Below are 26,819 nucleotides of genomic sequence, written 5' to 3'. Positions count from 1 at the left end.
TACTTGCTTTGGCTCAGCTGCATTATTACAAATGAGATGCTTCCATTCGACATTAGTAGCCTCACCCCTTAGGTGCATGTAAGCATCATCTATGTGAAATTTCTCAATTTTTATCACACGTCTTTGCATATTCTGATTCAGCCAATATTTCCTCATATTGAACACCTTTCTCACCATCCAAGCAACTTGGCGAGGACACTTCATATCTTGCTTTTGCCATTAATTTAAATTTACATATTACATTCTCCTCTCTTTCACTAAATTCTTGAAAGTTTCGAAAAACTGTTGTAACAAGTTTTTTTTTTTTATCATTACTAGCAATAGTAGATCAAAATAAATTCTATTTTAGTTTCTGCCTATATATTCAATTGATCTTGATGATAAAAATATGAAAATGTTACTCCCACCTTCTCAAGTGATATGTCTCGATTTCTAAAAATAGTTGTCTTAAATTAAATGTTATTTTAGAAATTTAAAACAAAATTAATTACTTTTTCCATTTTATTCTTATAAGTAATTATTCTCGAAGACTACAAACACCTCAATTATGACGTGACGACACATAAATAGATTAAATATTCCATTAAGAGATCATATTCTAATACATATAAGAAGTAAAATAGTCAAACTCCTTACTAATTAATTTTTTCTTAAAGAGCCTGTAAAAGAAAAACACGAAAAATAATTTGAGACGAAGGAAGTGTATGCTTATAGATTATTCAAAACGAAAGAAAAACAAAGTAAAAAAATAAAAAAAAAATAAAAAAAACCGGGGTTTTTACGATTCAACTCACTAATAAACCAAGCCACAACTCGTTCAATATTTTATTCATCAATATTTTCTGGTAACAAAAATTCCTTATATCCCTCTTCACCAATCTGATCCAACACTATTTTTTTTTTTTTTTTCCAACACTATTCTACTTGGACTATTTCCTAGTTCTTGCCATCATCAAGGTAATTCATTGAACAATCTTTTTTTCTTTTTTTTTCTATCTTAGCCATGTATAACTCATGTGTAAGTTCAACTCTTACACTAAAGTGTAAAGGGTCATCTTCATTTTCATGTTATGATCATTTATATTGTTCAAATGATAGATTTAGTGGATACCCTTTATCTTATTCTTCCTCATCATGTTGTTCTTGTTGTTCAAATGCTACTACTAGTATGTATAGAGTGCCTGTTTGCCCTAGTTCTTTATATGGGTTGAGACAATCTACTTTAATTCAATGTAAAAAAATGATCTTTAGTGGTTTAGAGAGACATTGTTATTCAAGATTTCCTGTTTATGATGAAAAAGTTTGTTCTTTTAAGGGAAATGGTGTGAGTAGAAGTGGAGGGAAATGGGGTAAAGGGAGATATAAGTGTTTGGTGTTTGAGGAAATGAGTGAAGAAAGCAGTGTTTCGGAGTTCGATGAAGCTGAGGTTATGCTTAGTTTGTTGACTGAAGATGTGGATGAGGAGTTGTTTAGTGTGAGAGAGAGAAATGTTAGGTCAAATAAGAGAATAGACGCGGAGAAAAGAAAAAATGGGGGTGCAGTTAGTTGTGTTGGTAAGAAGAAAAGGGATGAACGGGGTAATGTGGGGAGTAAATTGAAGTATAAGTATGAATATGAAGTGATTCCGTCAAGAAAGGAGGAGAAGAAAAGGGATGAACCGGGTGCTACTAATTATGTTGGTAAGAAGAAAAGGGATGAACCGGGTAAGTATAAGTATGAATATGAAGTGATTCCATTGAGAAAGGAGGAGAAGAGAAGGGAAGAGAATAGGAGGGAAGAAGAGAGGGCATCATTGTTAAGGAGAGAGGGTCGAAGGACAAACCATAAGGACGAAAGATCTTCCTTATTGAGGGAGAGTCATAAAGATCGAGCAAGAGAAGAAGAGACGGAAGCATTGTTTAGGAAAGAGAGCAGAGGCACAAGGCATAAGGAGGAAGAAAGAGCTTCCTTGTTGAGGGAGAGTCATAGTGAAAGAGCAAGAGAAGAAGAGAGGGAAAGTTTGTCAAGAAGGGAGGACCACAGGCAGAGACTAAGGAAAGATGGCTCGAGCTGCTCTTCGTACTATTCTGCCTCTTCAACCGGTGACCTTGATATTGATATTGATAGTGATAGTGATATGCAGATTGAGAATGAGCGTTTTGAGGAAGAATCGTCAAGGAAGCATGAAGGAGATTTGAAGAGTGAAGTTGTTGCTCGATATGACAGAGTGGATGGAAGAGATCAGAATAACACTGCTAAACAAGGGGTTGTCTCACGGAAGGACGATTCTGAAGTTAAATTGTATGGTGAGGCTGGTGACTGGAGAAAGAAGTCAGAGAAGAGGCTTACTGACATATCAGTTGAGGAGAAAAAGGAATCAAGGGAGAGGCATTCGAGGATATCTCAGATTCATGGAAGTGGTTCTGAACAGGTTTCTGGTTCCTCCATGAAATATGATGACACAAAGCAACAATCAGCTTCTATTACAAAGTTCGAGGGGCAGACAACTGGACAATCTAATACAAATATAAAGTATAAACAATTTGTGGATACATCTGAGAGTCATGACCTTAGATCTAGAACTGCTTACGGCGCAAGTAAATCTTATAATGAAACAGAAGAAACCTCCAACGAGGCTCTAAGTCAAATTCAGCAAGCTAGAGAAGAATACAGTAAGAAAATTGGGAGCATCATAAGGGAAGATGAACATAGGAGAAGATCTCATAGGCTCAATCAAGAGTCTAGTTTCCGGAAAAATGACATTAGGACAGAGTCGGCCATTCAGGGAGTCTCTGATACCGAAATCAGGAAGAAGGTATCAAACGAGCACCGCCAATCTAGTCAGATCACCGAGTTAGTGGAGTTGAGAGAAAAAGCTGAACAATTAACTAATGCAGACGAAAAGAGAACTCATGTTTCACACAGGAAATCAGAGACAAGGATGAAGAACCAGGAAGATTATACAAACCTTCTCAACAAGTCATCAATAGAATCCAAGGAGCACTCGTCCCAAGCCAGAATAAGAGACGCAAGAAGCACAAAATCAGTAATGGAATCACATGAGAAAAAAACTTTACTGGGTGCGTCGAGTACGTCAACTACTCATTCTAGTGACACTAGCAGTGTTGAAGTAGCACAAGCAAACAAAAAAGAGGTGAAAGCATCTTCCCAAGTATTATCAAGACACTCATCAATGATTGAGTCAAAGACTGGGTTTTCAACTCAAGAAGTTTCTGATTCAGGCATACAAAACCTTACCCCAGATAGGCCTTCACAACTTCAGCACAAAACACATGGTGAAGCCAGAAGGGATGAGGTTCTTGTTCAGCCTTGGGGTTTATCATCCCATGAAGATGCAATTGGTTCAGCTGATCGATTGCAGAAATCCTCGACTCAGTATGTTGGCGAATTTGTAGAGAAGGTCAGGCATGAGATTTCCAACTCTGAGATTCTGAAGGAGAAAAAGACCTCTGAGACAGAGTTAATTAACGAGGAAGAGCAGCATACTCAAAAAGTTGTAGGCCAACATGGTTATGGTGATTCTCAATCAAATGAGCATGAATCAAGGCAATCCTCGTTGGTTTCAGGGGCTAAGGGACCTTCAGATGAAATGTGGGATGTGACTGAGCCGTCTGTCCAAGAACCTCCTGAGACACAAGTATCAGAGGATTCAGACAAAGAGAAAACAGCTATTGTCAAGAGAAGTGGTAGGTCCTTGTGGAATATTATTGGAGATATTGTTCATATGCGATGGATGTCTCATTCTGATCGCCATACTTCGGCCTCTAAATCTGGTCGAAAGAGCTCACCTAATCAATCCACAAGTAGTGAAACATGGTTTTCTGGTCATGAAGCAGAGGATAACAATAGTGAGAATGCAAAAAGCATCAGTAGGTTGAACCAAGTGAAAAAGGTTCGCTCTCATAGTCATGGAGAAGCATCCAGCTCATCAAGCTCAGGGGAACATACGAAGCACACATTGGTGGAAACATCATCTTCGCCAATTGTTTTAGAAAGCATTTCACCATCCAAAAGTATTCCATTGCCTTCTGCTGAAGGTGGGCTTCCGATTTCTTCAATTCCGGTGAGAACATCACCACCCATTATAGAAGAAATAACAGAAGTTGGACAAGCTGTTCCATCCAGCAGTAGCAAAGGGCAAGCAGTTTCCACCGTCTCCGGTGAGGTATCAGGTTCTAAGGTTAAAGATGCTGAAATGAGACGGGGAAAGTTTCAGAGGTCCGATCAATTTGTAAAAGACAGGTTTGATGAGTGGGAAGAGGCATTCCAGCTCGAAAGCGAGCAGCGAAAAATTGATGAAATGTTTATGAGGGAAGCACTAATGGAAGCCAAAAAGGCTGCTGATAATTGGGAAGTACCTGTTGGTGCTGTGCTGGTCCATGATGGAAGAATAGTTGCTCGTGGATGCAACCTGTAAGTCATGGTTGCTTATGTTTTTCCTGTTTTCCTTTTTTCCTCCTTCTTAGACTTTGGTTTTCACATAAATATGCATGTTTCAGTGTAGAAGAACTTCGCGACTCTACCGCCCATGCAGAAATGCTCTGCATACGTGAGGCTTCGAACACACTCCGGACATGGAGACTTTCGGTAGTCCTCTACACTTTTATACTCTCTTATTAAGTGAAGATGCCTCCTAACATGGAATATTAGCATAGTGTAATTTTTATACATAATGGGGTAATTCTATTAATATGGAATATAATTTGTCACATGAAATGTACTAGTGTAGGTAGGAAAATAGGAAGAAGCACTATCAATATATATATATATTTTTGTATTCTTTTACCGAAACTAAATTCAGATGAATGCAGGGTTCAGCGACTCTTTAGTAGCCAATCACCTAATTTGGTAGCAACCTCTATTAATCTTAACACTGCCTTTTTCTCCTCTATGCTAGGTCAAACAATTCTTTACTCTGTTTCTTTTTCTTGAAAAAGCTAGAATTGGCAAGACGAGGAAAGAACCATATTAGCCAGAGATTCAATAGTACTTTGTTAAATGTGATGTACATGGGGAAAGTATGAGTTGAATATGATAAATAGATTTCAACTTTAGATTACCATAACTCTCCCTTTTCTTTTCTTCTTTGTGTCCCTTATTTTTCGTATAACTTCCAGTTCCTTTTGTTTCTACAGGACACCACACTTTATGTAACACTTGAGCCATGTCCTATGTGCGCTGGAGCAATACTTCAAGCTAGAGTTGATACTGTTGTATGGGGAGCTCCGAATAAGCTCCTAGGGGCTGATGGAAGCTGGATTAGGTAAGCAAGATCGTACATATTTGTTCATTCGATAGCTTAAACAGTTGTCAGTTACTGAGCTATCATCGACTCTTTTAGGTCTTCGAAAGGTAAGAAATGAGACATGTAGTTCTTAGTTTGTAATATAAAAATAGTTGAAATTCGTTGCTGTTTGGAAATGGCAATACACCATAGGAACCTTTCTTCCGACAAATCTTATTAGACACACCAAAGTAAGAAAGCCGGGATCTTTCAGAAAACGGATGTGTACTCAAGATCATATCCTACTAGAAATCTCTTGTTGTTTCACGTGTTAACTTTCTGAACTTCAAAAATTACAAGTCTTTAAGATAGTCAGATATCTTAATCTTAGGATTTTACATTAGTTATGCATGAAGGGTTCAAATTAAACAGCAACTTTTTGCTTTTCTTTTCTGGCAGTACCATAATTTGCTATAGATATGATGAATATTCACAGTTTTCTACATTGGTGCATGCTGTAATAGCTTTCTAGTTGCATGGTCTAGCATCTACAATAATTTAGCTATTTTACAGCTTTTCGGAAACGTTACAACAATTATGATTCATTCTTATTTTCTCTAGCTAAGGAATAAAATTCAAAATTGTATTTGGTGATGCATAATCATTCAGGGGTTATTATGTAGAGATTGCCTACTTTAAAGACACTTTTGTCTTTAGATACTCTAATCCACGTCTTATTAATCTTATTTCACATTCTATTATGTATAAAATAATGCATAGATTCTCGTATCAGTAGTATTAGTACTTCTTAAAAAACAAATTATACCAATATTAGTAATTCGACGATTGGAATATGATATTAGACTCCACAAACCGGTATTGAACTTTAGTTTGCTGCAGTTATTGTTACTTTTCTTCATAATGCTTATCTATAGTATTTTGTCATGGCTTCTTTACTTTCGTATTCATATCTGACCTTTTTGTCATGCTTTTTCTTGAGCTGAGGGTCTTTCGGAAAAGCCTTTCTACCTCCCAAGGTAGGGGTAAGGTCTGCGTACACCCTCTACCCTCCCCAGACCCCACTTGTGGGATTACACTGGGTATGTTGTTGTTGTAAACGGGTATTGAACTTTAGTTAAGTGATGCGGAGTTTAATACCTGAAACGAGATGTTAAATTAGCTATATGGAGTTTATATCAGCATTGCAGAGTTTTATATTGACTTTATAAGTAATGCCGAAATTTATACCAGAAGTAAACATCCTTAACCGGCCCCCAGGGGTCAGTTCAATTGGCAAAGGTTGAGGGACTTGTGTCTTAGGTCACAGGTTCGAGTCTCACGCCAAGCGGACTAACTCTGCTATTTTTGTGGAGAAGGATAGGGGGCGGGCCCATCACCCCCGAGTTTCAAAGGTTGTAGTTGGCCGGAAGGGCCAGCTCCAAACGAATTTCTCAGTCCCAAAAAAAAAAAAAAATTAAACATCTGTAACCGTCAAACCAAAACCCCCTTAAAGTGTCAGTTATGGTTTTATCAGACAATATTCTCCTTAGTGTATACGTAGCAGTTACATGCTTATATTAGTTCATGAAAGAAAAGTGGATAACTATGGATCTGGAAGTCTTCTTTTTTTATTCTTTAGCGTTCAAGTGAATGATGTGACACCAACTATTGTGTTTGTCCTAAAAGACCTCCAAGTAAGTCCATGTTTCTCCCTGATGTATTATCCTCAATCTCTTTCTTTCTCTCACAAAGTCATGCGGCTGAGCATCTCTCAAAGTTCCCATAAAATTAGTTTACTTCACTAGTTAAATACGCAGAATGGTGTAAGTAATGTTCTGTTTATTTTTCCAGTCTGAATGTCAAGCTATTTCTATTGATGAAAAACTAAACAGGAACCATCAATATGGCTTAGAGACCATATTTTTGCTATCTGGTTAACTCCCTGATTTAGAATTGAAGTTTTTGTTCTCAGGAGTTAACCATGATTCTTTTGTGTATGTAACATGCATCTACTTAATGCCTTCGTAATACAACATCTTATTTCATCGAAAAAAAAAAAAAAAAAAAAAACTAAACAGGAACCCTAGCGTAGATCTTTTAGTTACGGAATAACACTAGCTAGACGGTCTAGCTGAAAATGTATAATAGCGATGTTCTTGATGTTTCTGACCAGCCTTACATCAAGTCAGATATTTTAGATGCCTTTTCTGGAGCACCCGGGCCTGCTAGTTATTTTGCCTTCTCTAAGGGCTCTATTTTGATTCATGAATTGTGTAGGTCTCTGTTCAATGCAAAGGATAAATAACAGATTCTGAATGTTATGCTGTAGGTGAGAATGTAATCAGATATTTTGGTCTTCAACAACCTGGTGTGCCTTGTTGAAGCAAAAATCTAGTTATTCTGTCATTGTTCAAAAATAGATCCTCCCTTTATTTTGATCATGGCTGCATTCATCGACCTTCTTAACTATTTTCTTTATTTTGTACCTTTGCTCGATATGTACATGATTAACCATACATGCAGCACGCCATAAAGGTAGGGGTAAGGTCTGCGTACATCCTACCCTCCCAAGACCCTACGTGTGGGATTACATTGGGTATGTTGTTGTTGTTATTGTTGTTGCAGCACGCCAGGGGCGGATACACCTTGCTTTGAGCAGTGTCATGTTACACCGCTTCGTTGAAATCTTTTACTAAATATGTGCATAGAGATAATAGGAAAAAATAAAAATGTTGGATATACATATAAAAAAGGATACCACTTGTTTTTATAGTGATTTATTCATTGCTTCAAATATCGACACCGCTTACGAAAAATAATGCATACGCCACTACAGCTCGCTCCACAAGAAACTTCTTTTTCTGGTTTTTGAGTTAAAGGCTTTGTGATTCATAATGTTTCAGGCTGTTCCCTGATGGAGACGGAGAAAAGAGTTTGGAACCAACAGATAAACCTCCTGCTCCAGTTCATCCTTTCCACCCAAAAATAACAATCCGACGAGGAGTGCTGGCGTCGGAATGTGCAGATGCAATGCAGCAGTTCTTTCAACTAAGAAGGAAGAAGAAGGAAAAGAAGTCGGATCCTCCAACACCACCTTCATGTCTTCCCATTTCAAGCCACCAACCGAAAATTTTCAGCAAGATTCACGACGTGTTTCATATCATGTTCTGCCTGTGATTTTTGTTTCTGAAGTTCATACTGCTGCAAAATTGTAGCGATAGAACTCTCTTTCTTCCCTGTATTCAAATTAATGATTTAGCCAACAACTTCTGTTCTTTAAACAACTGAATGAATTACTTAGTCAATGTGTTGTACTTCGAGATTAGAGTCGTAGTCTAATGGTTGCAACTTGCAAGAACATTTTTTTACTGGACAGTGCATAATTTTATGACTTAAAAGTTTTTCTCTATTTTCAAAGGTCAACTTTTAACAAGTGATTCCTCATGTAAAAGAGTTTTCTTGAATTCTGTTTTAGCAGAGTTTAAATCAAGTTTTTTAAGCCCCATCAAATTGCTCCAGAATTGAAATAAATCTAACAGACCTACGTGTGGGATTACTCTGGGGTATGTTGTTGTAAAATAGATATATATATATATATGTATATATATATATATATATATATATATATATATATATATATATAATAGATTGTTAAAAAAAAAAAATGATGCTAATTTAATTGTTTTAAGGGGCTATGATCACCAAGATGCTACTGTAAAGTGGATGAAGTCCAATAGATTCTCTTAAAAAGATTTAAAATTTAGCGCAAGAAAATGTCTTTTAGTGTCCAAATGTTCATAATTGAGGTTACACAAAATCGAAGCCAGAAAATAAAAAAAGTGGGTAGGCTTTTGGCGGCCGCAGAGATGGCGGATAACACAGCGGATGATATGTACTTGGAAATAATCAGATCATAGATGAGTTTTTTCATGCCTCAACTCTCCCTCGGTTCGTTCGGAAATCATGAAAGTCTTTTCATGGAGATTATTGGGAACGAAAATGTGCCTGTGAAATTTAACCTCAATAATCATCAAACTAATAGATGCATGACATATTTGCACATAGGCTTCTTTCATTTAACCATGGCAAATTAATACATATTTTCACTTTGTTAAATTATCTAACTATGGAAAGTTAAATTAGTTTGGTGTAAACACCATATACGGATAACTATTTACCATGTAGGTATTATCTTCTCACCTACCAAGTTACCAATAAACGATTTTCAACTGTGTTTTGAGATGACAATCTTATGCCTTGTTTTGATTAGTTAATTTCAAAATCCTTGTGATAATCTCAAAATCCACAATAATTATAATACTAAGGACTTATAAAGTTCATTAAGGTGCTCGCTTAAAAGTTAAGAGAATTGGAAATTGCCACATCTAATTATAAGATGAATGACATGACAGTAGCCAGGCAACCTGTTTGATAATTTTTTTTCTTCTGTGATTGGGACTAGATACCAAGGCATAGCTTAAGTGTCAAATCAAAATCAAGAAAGGTTGTTGGTATTTGTTAACCTCAACTGTAGTATCATAACCACCCCTCCTTGTGTTTGGATCTGTTTATTTAGTAGTAATTCAATTTGCCATGTTTATTAGCACCAGAGATTATTAACAATTAAATGATAGGTTTGGTTAAATAAACATTATTAAAATATCTAACCACTTTGCCTTTGCTGCATTGCCAAGTAATTAGCATCCATTAATCATTTCTCCCACAACACATACAAAATTGATCACCATTATGACATTTGGTATATCATAGTGCTTTGCTTTTCCTGGAAAAGAAAACTTGTTAAAAAAGGGGAGAAACCTTTACTACTCAACCTCTTGTTTCTGTGTTTCTTTCCAATGATACATAATAAAGGTTGTTTTTTTTTTTTTTTTTGGGGGGTGGGGGGAGTGGTTTAACTATCTAGATTGGCGCCGAGTAAGTTCACTAAAGGGGATAAAACGCTTCCTACCGAAAAATTCATAATAAAGTAAATTTTACTTAAATGAACTATGAAAAGATCCCAACACAAGCTCTAATAGAACCAGCAGGTCAAGTACATTTGATGCATTAAAATTTATTTACTATATAAATTGCATCATTTATAACAATATAATGATTGAAAATAATAGACTAACTAAAAAGCATGACCTACATGGTCCTTTTATGCTTGAGATGGTAATTGATAGCATTAGAGGACCAATATTTTATTTTCCAATGGACTGTAAATCTTGAGATGCAGCTGCACACAAAAAATTAAGCACATTTTTGGTACCAATCTTGACAAATGATGAGACTTGCTGTAGCATTCACATCATACTAAGTTTCCCCTCATAAAGATATCTACCAAACTCTTTCTTTCTTAGAAGTTAAATAATATTGTTGCTGCATATATAAGTAGAGAGCTCTTGACAATCAAAATCCTCAACAAAATGGCTTCCCCTAAGTTGCTTTGCCTTTCAACTTGCTTTTGCATTTGGCTAGTGATGGCTAATGCACAAGCACCAGCAGCATCACCATCTACACCAACCACGACACCTCCACCTACTACCACACCAGCTGCAGCATCACCCCCGCTTTCCACTACGCCTGTTGCACCGTCAAAGCCACCAGCAGTTTCGGCAGCACCTCCAACGGTACCTCCTCCTGTATCAGTACCTTCACCTAAAGTGGCCCCTGTCTCCGCCCCAACGACCCCACCACCACAACCTCCACCAACTCCACCTGTCTCGAGTCCATCAAAACCACCAGTGACGCCACCACCGGCTCCGGTTGCTTCTCCACCAGCAATCCCTCCAGCTTTACCTCCGCCCAAAGTAGCCCCAACACCAGCACCAAAACCACCGTCACCAGCACCTGTATCACCACCAGTGTCTCCGCCTAAGGCCCCACCAGCACCAACACCTGCCACACCTCCACCAGCTGTGGTATCACCAGTACCACCGCCAGAGTTAGCACCCGCACCAGCACCAGCTCATGGCAAGCACAAGAGAAAGAAGCACAAGCATAAGCACCATCACGCGCCAGCACCTGCACCAACTGTGCCAAGCCCGCCAGCACCACCTACAACTGTCACAGATTCTGCGGATGTGACACCAGCACCATCTCCTACTCTGAATTTGGTAATGTTTCCATTGTTTTTCATGTCTGGTAACCATAATTTTTTGAAAATAACATAGTACAGTCAAACCGCTTTATAACGACGTCGCTTGTTCTGATATTTTTTCGTTGTTATAGCGAAATGTTGCTATAGAGAACATATAATATAACATAACATCAAAGATCGGTTCCACAAAAAGCATAATTATAGAGAGGTCTGACTGTACATTGACAGGAACAGCTCTAATAGAATAAATTCACTTACTCTCTCACTTGACTGCAGAATGGAGCAACGATTTTACTGCAAGGAAGCAGATCTAGAATGTGGGCGAATGCTGGTTTGGCGATGACTATTCTTTTGGCCATCGTAATCTGAGTTACCCATTACATGAAAAGCTATATGTTTCATTACCAGAAAGAAAATTTTGAATTGAGATGGGAGTATGGGACTAATTATGTGTTTAGAGGAAAAATAATTGGAATATGATTGTCATTGTTTGTTGTTATCTCATTGATATTCTTTTCATCCAGATATTTACATCAATGTAATTGATTTTCTCTCACCTGCAAAATGGCACTAATGCACTATCAATACTATTACTCTCTTGCTAGAGCCTAAAGTTATATAATCCATACACTTCAGTCATTCTTGATCAGCATCTGGATCCATACTAATTTCGTCCTTGAAGTTGTACTCGACCACAAGTCCAAGGTTGTCAACTAATCTATGATACTGAGAGCACCCTGAACACTGAAAGGAGAATCTTCAGTTGATACCCAGTCGATTTAAATACTCTTTAATAGTAAAGAAAGATAAAGAAAACAGAGGCAAATAAGATAGCTATGGAGACTATATGGAAAACTCTACAATTCATGCAAACCAAAGGACCAAATAGTGAACATACATAATTAAGAGACATTATTTTGACTTTGCTATCTCATAAGAAAATTAGTTTTGTTTTCCAATTATCAAAAGCTTAACAGCACCGCTGTACACTCAATTCTAAGTACCTGTATAAACACAGTCCCTCTTTCATATGCTAATCTGTTTATGAGTCTTTGAGATCGAACACCACAAGCATTACATGTGAAAGTTGCTAATAGACTTCTTCTTGGTAATTTCAAGTCAAAAGCTGCTTCCTACAAGAAGGCACCCGATCATTAAGAATAAGAAAAGAAAATGTTAAAAACACTAGAAGAAATCCAGAAAAGGTACTGAACTAGGACAATTGAAAAGCTAATAAACACATCAAAATACCAATTGTAAGAGGTAAGGAAGAAACAACAAGAAAGAGAATAGGAAATGGAAACAACATATTCCGAGATCACAACATTTTGCTTTTTAAGCTTTTCTCAACAGAATATTTTGCTTTAGACCTTTAGTTGACAAATTTAGATATAAAATTTTGGCTATGTAAAGCAAAGAAAGAAATGAGCTTCTTCCAGGGTTAAACTCTCATAAACAGATGGACACAGAATATATCACCTTCATTGCCAATTGAAATATAGCTAGAAAAATATGTTTATCCTTCTGTGAACTTTATCCCAACAATTTAGGGAAATGGATATTAAAAGTTGGTCTTCATATGTTAAATATAGAGCACTTGAACCTTGGAATGAACATGTCAATTAGCTTCAAACCAAATCATTTCAACCTACTCAACATGAAAGAATTAAACACATCCCAATCCGACCTATATAACAAACGAGGGGCTCAAAATATACTTCGATCCAACTCCCTTTTCCTATTAGAAAATTTGATTCAAAGAACTTATTGTGATTTTCAGAAAAGACATTCTCATTACATGCACGAGAAAAGGAAAGAAACTGAAACCAAGAAAGAAAACTACATACATTTCACACCAACTTGGTGTGCTTTGATGAATGAAATTTATCTGATATGTGAAAAAAATTATTTAGTGGTCTTTTTACATGCAAGTTGAACTGACTGAGTTCTTACTCTATTTCCATATTCTATTGTGAGAGCACAATGGAATTATGGTAGTATTGACACTCTACCCTCCCGGACCTCACGTTGTGGGATTTCAGCTGGTTGTTGTTGTTATTGTGAGAGCACAATGGAATTATGGTAGTATTGTAGAATAAGTAATTCATTACTGTTTATGGCTTCTTTCCTCAGGATAAGGCAGCTAAAGGGGATTTTGTCATCACTCTCTTGTCCAAAAAAGAAAATTGATACTTGAGTGGCCAAAGAGCAACTAGAAATTCTTTTTCTTGTAACTGTAAATTAGACCATTTAGTCACTCTTCGCTAATAAGGGGTGTAAATGTCACATCTTCCAATTGAAGTTAGGTTACTCTTTTCTGAAAAAAGGTGTCTAGTCTCAGGATAAGGCAGCTAAAGGGGATTTTGTCATCACTCTCTTGTCCAAAAAAAAAAAAAATTGATACATGAGTGGCCGAAGAGCAACTACAAATTCTTTTTCTTGTAACTGTAAATTAGAACATTTAGTCACTCTTCGACTTCGCTAATAAGGGGTGTAAATGTCACATCTTCCAATTGAAGTTAAGTTACTCTTTTCTGAAAAAAAGGTGTCTAGTCTAGCAAAAGAGGATGGGAAAACTTAACACTGCATAAAATAAACCAACAGAGAAACAAAACAACTCTTCTAGAAAGTGCAATTCATAAACCAAGGACACCTTGAATCAGTTAAGGTACAGAGACAAATATGTCTAGATATCCAAAATCGTTAGTCAAAAGTTCATAATGCATGCAAAGAACGGCAAAAATGTACCTTCGAAGAATCACTTGAAGCAGAAAAATTCACAGATTCTGGATGTGTTTCAGAACTATCTTGGGCTACACACGAAATAATTGGAACCCGGAGCAAATGTTCTGATGCTCTCCTCTTCCCATAAATAGTAGTTGACCTGTTACATAAAAATGTGTGCATTCTACCTTAGTATGACAACAACAATAACAACAACTACGCCTCAGTCACAAACTATTTAGGGTCGGTTATGCAAATCCTCTATATGCATTTAGCTCCACTTCGACCCGTTTCATCCCACTACTCAGCTTAACTTGGTTTTACATTGTATAACAGAACTCAGTAATTTTGGTGTAAACCTACATTAATGTATAACAAACTATTAATTTAGGACCCAATAACTCAAAAGGACTAAAATCCTGATAATAACTACTACTACTACTACTACTACTACTACAAGTCTAGAACACTTGGGGTCGGCTATACAAATCATCTATAATCCATTCCATTACTCACTTTTACTGTGTTCTGCATAATACAACAATATCCACTATCACGCCTCAATCTCAAACTAGTTCAGGTTGGCTACATGAATCCTCTGTATCCATCTGCTTAACGTGTACCCGTTTCTTCCACTACTCAACTCTACATAGTAAAGTTAAGATTTTTATACCAAAAAAGAAAAAGAGAGAATACGCCTCAATCTCAAACTAGTTCCGGTTGACAATATGAATCCTCTATAATATCCATTCTGCATAATCTGAGCTCATTTCATCCACTACTCAACCCTACATATTAAAGTTCAGATTTGTTTCTTAAGTAACTAGTAAAGTAAAGATTTTTATACCAAGCAACAAACTGGGGGATCAAGAAAAAAAAGAAAATAAAAAAGATAAACACAATACCCATGAAAAAAATGAAGAAGGACAATTTCAATAATATACAATCCAGCATAAAATATTACATCCATGTAGCCATATTTTTAATTTACATAACTTTCTTTTTGCAAACAGTGTTTATACACAGGATATACATTTGCTATAGACAATGTATCAAACTTGTATAAAAGTGTATAATAATGTATAAAAGGGCCATTTCGGGTAATATTAGAAATATGGGCTATTTTTGGTAAATATATTCTCCAAATAGACATAGAGTGTTATTTTCCCAAAAAAAAAAAAAAATGGAGTTGGGAAGAAACATGGGGCACCACTCTACATAGTAAAGCTCATATTTTTGTGGATAACCAGTAAAGATAACATTTTTATACCAAATAACAAACTGGGGTAATAAAAAAGAACAAGAAAATAAAACCTATGAATAAAAAGAATGAAATTTGGAGAAAAATGATACATAGAAGCTTACCTTGTGGATTTGATGTTGTAATAATATGAATTAGGTTTAAAGGATAAAGGGAATTGAAGAGAATAAATGGGCACATGTGTTTTCATATTAGTAACAGATAAAGAACTGCAAGAACTTAAATTATTAAAGATTTTAGTGTTTCCTATTATTGATGTAGCCATTGAAGGTAAAGTTTGAAAGAGAAAATTGAAGTGGAAGTTTAACTGGAATTATGAAGTTCTTTAGAGCTAAAGAGGGTTCTCTATGCAAATAACTTTAAGTAAAATTTGCACCAAAAAAAAAAATAAAAAAAAATATTGGTAATAGTTTTTGGGATAATTTCCTAGATAGGCTAAAATATGACCCTAATTAGTAAGTACCATAACTAACAATTTTTTTTTTTCATAACCGTGGTGTCCAGTCAGTTTGCACGCACCTCGATTAATTGAAGAAATGACTAAGTATTTTTGCTTACAAAGTTTTTCTCGGTCAAAGTTTTTTTTTGTCTTTTTTATTTTGGGGAAATATCACGCATGCCCCCTCAAACCAAAATAATTACCTGCTCGTACCCCTAGAAAAAGTTAAAAGTATTTACTCCAGATGCCCTCAATTATGATATCAACATGATATATAAATAAGTAGATAGTATATATAAATATCGAGATAGTATCATGGAAGATCTTGATCTTCTTTTAGTCCTCTATATTACCATCATGGTATATAAATATATTGAGACAAACCGATAATTATATTATTTATAATTATATATGTTAATATTTATTAACCTTTTAAATGACATACTTTTCTAGAAAAAAAACCTTTATGATACCATAAGGGTAAAAAGTAAAAATCCTCTTATATTCATATCTTGTGATGGTATAAGGAATGTAGAGAGAGAATATTTGTTTATCTTGAACCGACAATAACCAAACCGGTGGACCATGGTACCATTTAAAACCGACTAAATTGGTGATATGAATATGCGAGATGGTATCGTATAAATTTCGTCCTTGATGAGAAACCTTAGGACCATGGACACCATCATGGTAATATGAATATGGTATATAAATATAAGTTTCTTTGCACCATGATATCGTGATATTAATATATTGCGATGATATCATGGAGGAAGGGGTTTGGGCGAGGGGGGCATGTGGGGTAATTGGTTTGGGTTGGGTTGGGTTGTGCAGAAGCAAAAACAATTTGGGAGGGGGCATGACGAGTAATTAGTTTGGGTTGGGCAGGCATTTAGTGATGTTTTCCCTTTTATTTTTCCTTTGTTACGCTTTGAGCCCGCTTAATCTGAGTTTGCACAGAAGATGACATCATTTCAAAGCTGAAACTTGAGACGTCTTATTCTCGTTAAAATTATCTCAATGTATTTTTGAATATTTTTATTATTTTATTTTTCAAAAGTGATTTACAATAAAATCAAGAATTGAGAGGAGGAGTTTAAAGGAAAATAAATTACAGTTTAGTTTTTTCAATTTATCTTTTAAATGCCATCCTCTTAACAAATTTAAAAGATATTTAAATTTTCATGTGCATGAAAAATTCAAAAGGAGCTAATTTTTACTTAGTATTATACTATGTTTCAAGAAAGAAAGAGAAACTTGGGTATAAAATTACCACTTGTATATTTCTCTTTTTATAGTGTGCGAAGATATTTTTTACATTTTTCTTGCTCAAATTCTGAAATTTGTGTTTCAAGGTGGCAACTTACTAAAAACAAAAGAAAAAGAGAATGCTGATAATAAATAATATTACTAGCATTGTTCTCATTCCAATAATACAAGCATCAAGCAATGAGATAAGATAATTCGAGATTGACGCAAAAAATAGGCGTCCTTTTCATTCACATTAGAAGAATTTTTGTATTTTACAAGTGTGGATTATTTCCTAGAATAGAACACGTTACATAGGCCCAACCAAAAAAAAAAAAAAAAAAAAAAAAAAAAAAAAAAGAAGAAGAAAAAAAGGAGAAGGAATAGAGAACAATTTGACAATTTATCAACTTGTTCAATGTGATAACATTCCTTTTTTTTTTTTTTTACAAGATAGGTTCTCAAGAAATAATTTTGCATGGCCCTGCTACAGTATTCCTTGATCAACAATTCTAAGTTGCAAATTGGAATAATTCAATCTTGTTCATCTACTTCATGAAATGGAAGTGGCACTGTCTTAACAGCTCTAAATTTGCCTGCATTATTTAGATGCTCATTCTCCAACCTGTTCAGAATTGAAAACAATGTCCATTAGGCAAACGGGATATAACTTATATACACTGACAATATAACTAATATGTGTCGTTAATTACCTGTAAAAATTCCACTGTCCTCTCCTGATTACTTCAAGGGCTGCTAAAAATAGCCCAGTTAATCTGTAGTCTACACTTCCAAAATTGTAATGAAGTACTGTTTGTAACCATGCTAGCCTCAGAACAAGGTTCAATCCCTACAAGAAAATACAAATACCTTAGATCAAATTTTAAAACTTACAAAAAAAAGGCTCTTTTTTAAAAAGTAATCTATGACAATCTGTACTTGTTTTTCCAAGAAGTTGGTCTGAGTACTACGTTGCTCTAACTCTTCAACATTGTCGACATGTGCCTATCAGATCCACCAAATGTAGTGTATTTTTGGAGGATCAGACACGGGTGCGACAACATTTTAGGAAAGTCCGAGCAACATAGTTTATGTTTTTCTTTGATTATGTTTTTTTTTTTTTTCCATTGAGGGATGATTAAGAGTTAATACCATGGAGAAGTAGTAAATAAATTTTCGCCGAAGCATCAATTCATTCCTTAGCCATGGATTCTTGGAATGACATTGGAGTAAGCCCCAATCTTTAACAAAATCCCAGTACAATTGATACAAAGTTGCAGCACTTGACATGACTATAACTAAGCAAAGCCATCCCAAATTCTTTTCTTTTTCATATGCAACTTTGGCACCAGCAGCCAACATTGCAGACACATACTTTCCTAAGTTGACTAGGTGGCTTTTGTGTCCTTCGTCGAACCATCTTCGTGCACACTGCAAATACCATATCTGATTCAGTTTCTATCAACTTTTTTTATGTAAGTCATATAAAAGTTCAAAGTTAAAATGTTGAAAAGGGAAAGTTATTAAAAACCTGCATAGCTCTCCAGTAATATGGCAAGAAAGAAACTGCATAAGCAAGGTCCCTATAATATTTTGTCCTCATACAGTATCCATAATCTTGATTTTTGTAGCTTCCAGTTATATAGTAGCATGCAACATATTCAAGGTTTCTGAGCATTGGAACCTGTTTGATAATTAACAAAAATTTACATCAGCAAATGTTTGATCTGTTATAGAACTGAAGAATATATTTAATTGACTGATTTCTTGTTTACCTGGCTACAAAGTTGATCAGCCATGAAGAAGTCTAACATGACGACCTTATACATAGGTGAAAATATGATGTTCCTTATCACACAAATGAATCGGTAACGGCTTGATTTGTATATGATGTTTAATGGGCACACCAGCAGCATAATGAAGACCTGTTAAACAATTGTGATTACTTATTCATACATTGAGTCAAAAAAGAAAAAAATCGATTTTTTTTTTGTCAATAGTAAGAAAATTACCAATAATAGGAGGCCAGGAATTGCTTGAATTTGATTATAAGAATACCCTTTCGCCACGAATGTAAGATGAAGAAAAAGGACCCCGACAACAGCAGACATCAACACAGTACATATCAGGTACACATCTCTATACTTGAGTTCCTTAGTTTGGGCTAGCTCAAAGATGAAGCTATAGTTTATACGAGTCTTTCGCCACATAAATATGTTGCATCCATATAGAAAGAAGTGCAAGAACATTAAGCTGAACATGCTGCACAATCATTAGCATAATCTCTGTTAGATATTTGGAAGAAATTCCAAAAATTTATTGAGTTAATTAATCGAACACTTGCCTAAGTACAGGATAGACAGTTTCCATGTAAATTGTATCAGATTTAGGTCTATATAGTCCTGTAATATGAGCCATGATCACATATCCAACGAAAAGCGCTAGGAAACATCCTGTGAATAAACCTGTTTTGAAAGCAAATCAAGAAGCCAATGTCAGTCAGTATTCAGTAGTCAAATTAAATCAATATCATCTTTGGTAATATGAAAATACATCCAACACCAAATCTGTCTTCCTTTTTCATTGTTCTTTCGACATTAGGCCGGTGTCATGTTATATCAGTACTTGAGTCTTGATGTTTCTGATACACATGACACTACTCATCTCAGTTAGATGTCTCTATAACAACATTTCACTATAACAATCAAGTTTTCTTTGGAACCGATTTTTCATGTTATGTTATATTATATGTTCTCTATAAAAATATTTCGTTATAGCTGTCCAAAAAATATCCAGTCAAACAACGTTGTTATAGAAAGGTTTAACTGTATAAAGTCATGATATTGGCAAACGGGAGAGTTACAAACCTTAGAAAAACTAAGCACTAGTGTCTTTTGAACACCTAAAAGGGTTCTTTAAAGTATGAACTTTTTTGGTCAATAACATGATAATGGCCTAAAATGGGGCTTCTTTGTCCTCCACTGGTGGAAAAAAGTGGACCCTTGAGTCTACTTTTTTTCTTCAGGTGGTTAATGGCTGATTCAAATGGCCCTTTTTATGTTGATGACTCTTTGTTTTTATCTGGCTATCCAATAAAAGAAGTGGTAACTTGAAAAGAAACCACTTAGGTATATTATCTTGTCTATTTTCTTTAGGTACTTCTTGGCACTTGTTTAGCATATAAAGAGATTTTACAGATCGGATATGAGATTTTTGGTTAAAATGAGTTTGGTGTAATGTTTTCTGTTGTTTGATTTAAAAAATCAATTGCCACATAATTGAAAAGTGGCTGAATATATCACTTTCGATTGACCTTTTGAGTGAAATAGCAAATGTTAAAGTGACTTTTCTTATGCAAAATAAAGAAAAAAACGACTTTATTCATTTATTTCCAACAGTTTAATGACCTTTTAGTAATGATCTCTAATTATTATGAACCAATTGTTTTCATGGAAACTCACCAATGAAAAAGGTAACTGCATGAGACTCTTTTTTCTGTCTAGGCTTTAGGTATTTCATAGCTTTCTTTTTATCATCTTCAGCAAAGTGTTTGATGAAAATCTCCTCAACATCATCAGCCAACTTCAAAGCCTGTTTGACAAAGTATAATGTGTGAGACAACAATATCTAGCAAATATAGTCATTGCTCGTGTGGAATAGCACTTCTTTTTTCTCTCTTTAAGATATGACCACTTAGTACTGTCTAAGAATAATCTGATGATGTTATATTGATGGGATATCTATTTGGAATTTAGTACCAACACTACTACAAACAATGTCATGCTGCTACATTTTCATGTTCAAAAAGATTTTTTTTCAAAAGAAAAAGTTGAACACCTCTTTGGCTTTCTGATTTGTTTAATTTACCTTGTCTGAGCTGTTGAAGTAGGAGCTCTCCACAACTCTTAAATAAATAGGAAGAACTTGTTTGTTTGTAACCTGTGAGAAAGCAACAAAAAAAAAAAAAAAAAAAAAAACATGATAAGTTAACCTAGCCATAATAAATTTAAAGTGAAAAAGACGCTAGTATGCACTTAGGCTAGGAAAAAGAAAGAATTACTACTTACTTTGTCAAATTTCTTCAAGATCTTTACAAAAGCAAGCATGTTCAAGTTCCTGTAAAGAGTCAACATGTCAAATTGTTTTGAACAGAGACAACTATTCATCGATCAAACGACTAGTTAGTTTTTGAGAAATATACCGATAAGTTTTAAGGTATCCTAGTCCCTTGTAGAGCTCAATAAAGGCTCCCCTAATCATCTTCTCCGCGTCTTTTAGCTTCGTTCTGTTGATGTGCAATCTTTTTCGTCCATCAAGGCCACGTTTCTTGGAAGATTGATTGATCATAATATCATCCCTAAGCAAATAAGTGATAGCTGAGAATGTTCGTGTTGGATTCGTTAGGGGAATGTGAATCTTTAAGCTTTTCCCCGGGCAATTATTCACACGTTCGGACAAACTCTTCGATTTGTTGTCTTCCCTCTTGATATTAGTTGAATTTTCTACTTCATTTGATCTTGGAGAGTTTATTATCACTTGATCTATTGAGTTCTCAATATCCTGTTCTTGCCCTGTCCTGTCTCTGTTGGACTCTTCATCTATTGCCAAAAAAACAAAAATGTTTTAGTTCAAATCATTATGGTTCAACTTGGAGGAATAGCATATATTTCTTGAAATTGATTTCTAGATTCCTAGCTCTTTTAATATGAAAAATCAATAAGTATGTAACAACTTATAAAGAATGAATAAATGCTAAGAATATTTGAATACAAAGTAAAAAAAAAAAATCAAAAGAAAATAAGTATTACACCCTATGTTCAATTATGACAATGTAAACAGACCACCCAGGATTCCTCAGAGGCTTTGCGTTCGAGGCTTGATATGAAAATATTCAACTTGGAGGAATAGCATATATTTCTGGAAATTGGTTTCTTTATTCCTAACTCCTTTAAATATGAAAAAGGAATAGGTATGTAACAACTTAGAAAGAATGAATGAATACTGAGAATATTTGAATGCAAAGTAAAGAAAGATCTCAAGTGAAAGAAAATGAATATTACTCCTAATTTATGTTCAATTATGAACACGCAAACAGAATAAAGGACTAGGATGGAGAACTATGTTACTTGGACACTCAAAAAGTGATGTCGCACCTGTGTCAGATCTTTAAAAAATGCATAGTTTTTGGAGGATCCGACATACACACAACCGATAGTATTTTTGAAGAGTCCGAGCAACATAGATGGAGACATTAAAAAAACATGAAACAGAGTGAAAAAAGGGGAAGCTCTGTTACCACAAGAAATGGTGCCTGAAATCGACTCATCCTCTTTGGTGTTTTGGCCTGAAGAAGTTCCTTTTTCATGATGTTGTTTGATCAATGCAGCTTTAAGCTCAATGAGAATCTCCATTTGCTTCTTCAAACAGTCCCCTCTTTCTACAAACTCTTTCTCTTTCGTCCGAAAAAATTGGTTCACCTTGTTAAGTTGAAGGTCCAAAAGCGCGAAAAACTCAGCAGCAGCCTCAGTATCAGCAAATTGCTCCAACAATTCAGTCTCGTACAAATCCCCCTTACTCAACGTCTGCCCAAGCTTCCTGTGAACCTAGTAACGATCAAAATGCAACATGTTCCACGTTAAAATCAAGAAAACAACTTAGGAAATAGAAAAAAACATTCGAAAAGAAAGAAAGGAAGGGTGTGAGTACTTGAATGACCCCATGTTCGCGACGTTGAGGTCCAAACAAAGGCAATTTCCTAAGAGATGAAACGAGGGTACGCGAAAAAGAACACTCTTTCTTCGTGTTATCGACATTGTTAGTACTTCCATTATTGTTGAGAAGATGGATTTTCTTGAGGTCTTTTTTGAGTTGCCAATAATCAACAAAGGCTTCTTTCCACTCAGGAACTAGTTGTCCTTCAAATTGTTTAGTGAATTTCACCATTTTTTTTTTTTGCAACAAGTATTTTCCACAAGTGCAAAGAAAATGACTAATACAAGTGAAGTGAAGTGTGTTTGGAATGAGGGGAAAGATTGAAATATTTAAGGAGAGGGAAAAGGGAATTTATTTTAATGGTACATGATTCTGAACAGCACAATTCAAATAATATCCAATGGTTATCCTATGCTCATTCCACTTGTGATATTTTGATATCAGAGTTTATATTCCCTGGAAAATGAACAAAATGTCACCGGAAAAAGGTGGTGTTGTTATGAATGCTTTGAAAAGGTGGGAAATTTATAAAAAAATGTTGGGATCATATGTTATGAGAGGAAAAAAGAGTGGGTCCTAAATTCATTCTTAAGCTAAAAACAAAGATCGTACTACCTTTTTTAATCCCTTTCTTTCTTTTCCTTTTGTAATTTCAGTTATGTTTTTTTCCGACTTTAATTCATAACGTTTGAACTACATCACGTAATTCACACTTACCTAGTCACGTAAGAAATCAGTGAGTACCATTGATTGTCATATCATGGACGTGATTTCGTAACCCTTAACTAGAAGTCTTGCATTCGAGCTTTGGGAATGGAGAAATTCCTTGCAAGGAGCATTTCCCCCTTAAATAACCTTACGTGGGCCAGATTTTAATTAATCAGTGAATTCCGAATAACAGATGGTTAAACCAAAAAAAGAAATTTAACAAGTGGTGGAAAAAAGATTTAAATTAAACCTTAAAATATCACGTGGAATAAATCAATATTACAAAATTTTAGGTCAACAGTTCGTTGCTAGTTACTAACTCGGGGTTGTATCACTAATTGTTATGCTTCTCTAATCCTAAATGTTTGATAGAATTCCCTTCGACGAATAATGTTTAATGTTTACGTATATGTATATACTTCTAGTGCTGTGTTTTCTAAACTCTTCTTATTAGAATTTCTGATTCCGCTGCTAACGATGATAAGGAAGGAAAACTAGATTAAGATCAGGAACATGAAGTTTATGTTAATTAGTTAAGAGTTTCTCATTGAAAATGTTGCTTATTGGCCAACTAAAATTACATAAACACATAGCTTAACTTTAATTAGACCAGCCTGAGTTCCACTTACATTGAAGATAATAAAAAGACTTTTACTTTTTATTGTTACTCTCTTCCCCACTTTCACTAACAAAAAAGATTTCGTTGCGTTATATAATAAAAAAAAATTATTGGCATTCAACGTTTTGAACTTTAGAGGCCATTTTTCCAATCAGTGCTCATCAATCATCAAGCGCACGACAAATAAAATAAAAGATTATTGTAGGAGGAAAAAAGAAAGCACGCGACAAAACAATTTTTTGACAGCCTCTTTGTTGACCTCTTATCTTTTTTTGATTATAACTTTATAAGTTTAGTGGACCATCCATATTTGTTACTTACCAGTGTTGAATTCATTTCGTGCAATTTGAACTTACATATCCCATACCAATGATCATGATAAATAATTTTAAATATTAGTTCTAATTGGGAAAGAAAGTGATTTGCCAATATAAGTTGGACTACTATTTTATCTTATATACTTTAGACTCTGAAAATTAAAGCCTGATTTTTTTAGGTAAAGAAGAGACTTTATTGGCTCTTAGTTCTCCCAAATGTGTAACAGAATTGACCTAATTAAGCTCTGAATGCCTACACTATCTAATGCTAAATTGATCCCTCCATCAATGTTTCAAATGGTCTATTTTTTGATCCCTCCATCAATGTTTTGGCTATTTACTACTCTACTAGGAATATAGGTTTCAGCGAGCTTCTCATAAAAATACAAAAAAACATATCGCTCATTTCGACATATACTGTAAATATCTTCACGCGAATATGTACGGGCGCACAAATTTGCGGACAAGGACGGATACGTAATATGAGTTCAGTTGGACCACTAACATAAATTTAAGAAATGGGCTGGGTAGCTGGAAGTGAAACTTTATTGGGATGTTGGGCGGACGAGGTGGACGACCAGCGGCCGCTCAATCTTGTACACATGTATTAAAAAATCTATGAAATATTACGAATACTAAATTTTGAACGTAATACTAACTCATATGATAGAGTGAATTCAATCACATTCCGATCTCATAATAAAAGTACAATTTGTGGAGATATATGTCTGAAACATTTAACATGTTCCTCATTTACTCCTGTATCATAGGGTATTTAACGTCTCTAAATGTGGGTATTCACTTTGTGCATGCTTTTGGTATTGTTTGCTCCGTATGTCCCGTCATGCTTTACACCTTTCGATGTCTGTCCATATGCCCTATAACATTTTCTTATTAAAGTTTCTTTAATTCTATATAATATGACTTATACATACACTATAATTCGATGATTGTTAATTTGTTATGTCCATATATTATTATATTATGTCCAGACATTCAAATCACTATTGGACATTTTTTCTTTTGACTAGTTTCATAAATTTTCATACTTCCTTTTAACAATTTTTAGTTTTTATTCTTTTAAGATATTCCTGGAGCTTGTGCCTTACCTTTTGATTGGCAAAAAATGCCCCAACTTTTGCCTCCATCTTTTAAGACACTGCTTTCCAATACATTTACTTTGAATTGGTTCAATATCCATCTCAATATTTTTATTTATCTCTCTCTCTCTCTCTCTCTCTCTACACACACACACACACAGATGATAATCCATGACTATGGTTATTTTTCTATTACAGGTATTTAAAAGGTGTTATTTGTAAAATTTTATCCCAATAATTCAGCACTGCATTAAATTGTGTCAAATGGATCTGCAAATCTATCAAGAACAATTAAAAGCTGCACTAAGCATATATAGAGGCATATATACGTCTTTGATCATGAGAAATCAAAAGGACGTAGTCCTAATATTGCAAGCTTTGCACATAAGATAAACTTAATTAACCAGCCGACTAAGGACATGAGAAAATTAATTAATGAATCGCTAGGTTGCTATGAGTAATGGTTTTGGGAATAGAATCCAAATGGAGCTAACTAATTATTATAAAATTTAATTATTTATTGATAACAAAATCCCCCTTTCCGGACTATCTTATCAATAGACAATTTATAATGACAACTTATCGCAATATGTTACGTCTAATGAATCTGCAAAAGGTAGTATAAACTAAGCATATGCACTTATATATGCACATGGTAACATTTGCGCAGAATGTTTACATGAAACCAATAAATACATGAAATGTGTTTTTATATATAAACATGGTTATCAGTCACTAAATCACAGTTAATTAATGCACATTTGTATCTTAATCTATCACTTAATCATGATAAATTAGTTTGATTTAGAGTAAATATCCGATGCGAATAATTTTGTACATACACATGCATATGATGATATAGTGCTAGCTAGCTTTCTATTTTAATTAGGAGAAAAACTACTTAAAAAAATAATCCAGCACGAGCTTTAATCAAGCATATAATAACCATAATCAGCCCACTATACAGAAATTTAATTAATATGGGATACTGGTAGATATGTAAGTGATTATTTGGGAATAAAATCTTGATGGATATAAGCATGGATGAGCATCAAATCATTGAAACAAGTTATCACTATGCTGGAGCCTCTACTATTACTGGTAAAGTATATATTTGCCAAAAAGAAAGTCTTTTGTGATGTAATGGGACGTAGATTTAGCAGAGACAAAATATGCTAGGTAATTAATATTTACCCATATACCTATATTTTGGTGGAAATAATTACTCAATTCTATGCCCACGAAATAGAGCGGTGGGCGAAAGTTACTTGAGACAAAACACGTTAGGTGATTAATTGTTTCCCTCTAAATTTTGATGGAGAAAATTACTCGATTCTATATTGGTAGTATGTAGCACTAGTGAA

General features: G+C 34.8%; 4 protein-coding genes across 5 annotated transcripts; 2 read left to right on the top strand and 2 right to left on the bottom strand.

Moving 5' to 3' along the window:
- The first annotated feature begins 809 nt into the window (after positions 1–809).
- LOC132067740 (tRNA(adenine(34)) deaminase, chloroplastic) lies at positions 810–8,626 on the top strand. 2 transcript variants are annotated; one of them, XM_059461046.1, is made up of 5 exons: positions 810–957; positions 1,316–4,413; positions 4,500–4,587; positions 5,136–5,263; positions 8,128–8,626. In XM_059461046.1, the coding sequence occupies exons 2-5, from the start codon at positions 1,385–1,387 to the stop codon at positions 8,399–8,401; spliced, it is 3,519 nt and encodes a 1,172-aa protein (XP_059317029.1). In that variant the 5' UTR covers positions 810–957; positions 1,316–1,384; the 3' UTR covers positions 8,402–8,626. The 2 variants fall into 2 exon arrangements, with proteins under 2 accessions (XP_059317029.1, XP_059317028.1); XM_059461045.1 differs by lacking the exon at positions 810–957 and having other exon boundaries at positions 965–4,413.
- A 1,600-nt stretch (positions 8,627–10,226) lies between these two features.
- Positions 10,227–11,883, top strand: LOC132066183 (lysine-rich arabinogalactan protein 19). The gene is made up of 3 exons (XM_059459546.1): positions 10,227–10,277; positions 10,588–11,343; positions 11,604–11,883. Exons 1-3 carry the CDS (start codon positions 10,227–10,229, stop codon positions 11,694–11,696), a joined length of 900 nt encoding a protein of 299 aa, XP_059315529.1. The 3' UTR covers positions 11,697–11,883.
- LOC132067739 (uncharacterized) lies at positions 11,488–15,682 on the bottom strand. Its single transcript, XM_059461044.1, has 4 exons — positions 15,417–15,682; positions 14,076–14,211; positions 12,332–12,460; positions 11,488–12,071 (listed from the first exon to the last, which is right to left on the bottom strand). The coding sequence occupies exons 1-4, from the start codon at positions 15,575–15,577 to the stop codon at positions 11,964–11,966; spliced, it is 534 nt and encodes a 177-aa protein (XP_059317027.1). The 5' UTR covers positions 15,578–15,682; the 3' UTR covers positions 11,488–11,963.
- A 1,657-nt stretch (positions 15,683–17,339) lies between these two features.
- Positions 17,340–23,207, bottom strand: LOC132067738 (phosphate transporter PHO1 homolog 1). Its single transcript, XM_059461043.1, has 13 exons — positions 22,706–23,207; positions 22,296–22,602; positions 21,201–21,597; positions 21,067–21,115; positions 20,867–20,938; positions 20,461–20,590; positions 19,344–19,464; positions 19,012–19,261; positions 18,775–18,924; positions 18,531–18,683; positions 18,152–18,430; positions 17,713–17,849; positions 17,340–17,624 (listed from the first exon to the last, which is right to left on the bottom strand). Exons 1-13 carry the CDS (start codon positions 22,940–22,942, stop codon positions 17,534–17,536), a joined length of 2,373 nt encoding a protein of 790 aa, XP_059317026.1. The 5' UTR covers positions 22,943–23,207; the 3' UTR covers positions 17,340–17,533.
- Between the last annotated feature and the right edge of the window lie 3,612 nt (positions 23,208–26,819).

This window comes from Lycium ferocissimum, chromosome 8 (genome assembly GCF_029784015.1).
Source record: "Lycium ferocissimum isolate CSIRO_LF1 chromosome 8, AGI_CSIRO_Lferr_CH_V1, whole genome shotgun sequence".
In the NCBI taxonomy this organism is placed as follows: Eukaryota; Viridiplantae; Streptophyta; class Magnoliopsida; order Solanales; family Solanaceae; genus Lycium; species Lycium ferocissimum.
Note: the sequence above shows the minus strand (reverse complement) of the source record. Positions and strands in the feature narration are given on the sequence as shown.

What these genes read in the sequence shown, in the direction of transcription:
- LOC132067740 (XM_059461045.1), top strand. Translation starts at nt 1,004, where the DNA reads ATGTATAACTCATGTGTAAGTTCAACTCTTACACTAAAGTGTAAAGGG. An exon ending in GTTGCTCGTGGATGCAACCT is followed by an intron (nt 4,414 to 4,499) that starts GTAAGTCATGGT and finishes TGCATGTTTCAG; the next exon opens with TGTAGAAGAACTTCGCGACT. An exon ending in GCTGATGGAAGCTGGATTAG is followed by an intron (nt 5,264 to 8,127) that starts GTAAGCAAGATC and finishes ATAATGTTTCAG; the next exon opens with GCTGTTCCCTGATGGAGACG.
- LOC132066183 (XM_059459546.1), top strand. Translation starts at nt 10,227, where the DNA reads ATGAACTATGAAAAGATCCCAACACAAGCTCTAATAGAACCAGCAGGT. An exon ending in TAATAGAACCAGCAGGTCAA is followed by an intron (nt 10,278 to 10,587) that starts GTACATTTGATG and finishes TTTCTTTCTTAG; the next exon opens with AAGTTAAATAATATTGTTGC. An exon ending in CATCTCCTACTCTGAATTTG is followed by an intron (nt 11,344 to 11,603) that starts GTAATGTTTCCA and finishes ACTTGACTGCAG; the next exon opens with AATGGAGCAACGATTTTACT.
- LOC132067739 (XM_059461044.1), bottom strand. Translation starts at nt 15,577, where the DNA reads ATGGCTACATCAATAATAGGAAACACTAAAATCTTTAATAATTTAAGT. An exon ending in TACAACATCAAATCCACAAG is followed by an intron (nt 14,212 to 15,416) that starts GTAAGCTTCTAT and finishes TTTATGTAACAG; the next exon opens with GTCAACTACTATTTATGGGA. An exon ending in CTTCAAGTGATTCTTCGAAG is followed by an intron (nt 12,461 to 14,075) that starts GTACATTTTTGC and finishes GCCTTCTTGTAG; the next exon opens with GAAGCAGCTTTTGACTTGAA.
- LOC132067738 (XM_059461043.1), bottom strand. Translation starts at nt 22,942, where the DNA reads ATGGTGAAATTCACTAAACAATTTGAAGGACAACTAGTTCCTGAGTGG. An exon ending in GCGAACATGGGGTCATTCAA is followed by an intron (nt 22,603 to 22,705) that starts GTACTCACACCC and finishes GATCGTTACTAG; the next exon opens with GTTCACAGGAAGCTTGGGCA. An exon ending in CTGATCAACTTTGTAGCCAG is followed by an intron (nt 18,684 to 18,774) that starts GTAAACAAGAAA and finishes ATTATCAAACAG; the next exon opens with GTTCCAATGCTCAGAAACCT.